Source organism: Austrofundulus limnaeus, unplaced genomic scaffold (assembly GCF_001266775.1).
Source record: "Austrofundulus limnaeus strain Quisiro unplaced genomic scaffold, Austrofundulus_limnaeus-1.0 Scaffold240, whole genome shotgun sequence".
Lineage (NCBI taxonomy): Eukaryota > Metazoa > Chordata > Actinopteri > Cyprinodontiformes > Rivulidae > Austrofundulus > Austrofundulus limnaeus.
This window is the reverse complement of record NW_013952642.1, coordinates 2,370-3,451: the sequence shown is the minus strand read 5'-3', so window position 1 is coordinate 3,451 and position 1,082 is coordinate 2,370. Positions and strand designations below refer to the sequence as shown.

The window sequence follows — 1,082 nt, the reverse complement described above, 5'->3', positions numbered from 1 at the left end:
GTGCTACAGAGGCAGAGCAGGCAAGATTAGAAATCAAAACGTTGACACAAAAGATCCTGGGTATGTGTGACCCACATAACCTTGGTGTTGCTGTTGTTATTGAGCTAAGAAACATCAGGTAAAAAGGAATAAGCCAGGCAATAACCACATAAATGCACACCCGCTGTTTAGTCATCACAGAGTGGTACACCAGAGGTCGACATATAGCCATGTATCTATCATAAGCCATTAAAGCAAGAAAGGAAAATTCAGCACTAACTGAAGAGAGCAACACAAAACCCTGCATAAGACATCCAGGAACAGAGATGATGTGAGTCTTTGAATGGAGGTCGTGGAGGAATTTAGGATAAAATCCAGCTGTCCCGTAGAGCCCGTTAATGCATAGATTACAAAGGAAAATGTACATGGGTTCATGGAGGTTTTTATCCACGATAATGGCCACAATAATGGTCCCATTTATCAAACAAATCACACAGTAACACAGAAAAGTTAGAACAAAAAGAGTACCCCTGTAGTTTGCTGCCCCACTTAACCCTGACAAAGTAAACATGGTGACTACTGACATATTATCCATCATCAAATGTTAGTTTACCATTTTCCTTCACAGAGATGTGAGGCTACATGTGCACAGCCTGAGTGGAACCAGGAGCACCTTGTTCTGTCCTTTTCTCTAGCGGTGTCAGGAGTTTAGAAGTCTTTGGTTTGACGTATTTTTTCACCAGGGATTTCTGCAGCCCAACAGTAATTTGTTTTTCTTTCACTAACTTGACTGCTGACTTTCGGAACATTAGTAAAACTAATTACAGTAAATGTAGATTCTAATTTTAAAATTTAAAGTGTTTAAATCTGCGAATCACCACCTTGGTGGAGGAGTTAGTGTATCTAAAGGATTCTAGGAGCTGAGCTGTCTGGGACCACAGGCCCTGGTCTCCCAAAGCAGATTGGTTCCAACTGAAAGAAAACTATCAAGTGGGCTGCTGAACATTATTAAGAAGAATTAGCTAAAAAAAATAAAATTTTTGGTTATTTTGAACTCTTTCATTGCATCAGTTAGACTTTTTATAATGTGTTTGACCAAAACT

At 39.5% G+C, this 1,082-nt stretch overlaps 1 protein-coding gene across 1 annotated transcript; it reads right to left on the bottom strand.

Annotated features, from left to right (window-relative positions):
* LOC106525753 (putative olfactory receptor 13C6) lies at positions 1-1,043 on the bottom strand (the record flags this gene model as incomplete). The annotated part of the gene is given in 1 exon segment (XM_014020083.1): positions 1-1,043. A coding segment is annotated over 1 exon segment (577 nt), but the record flags the coding sequence as incomplete, so codon positions are not given.
* Between the last annotated feature and the right edge of the window lie 39 nt (positions 1,044-1,082).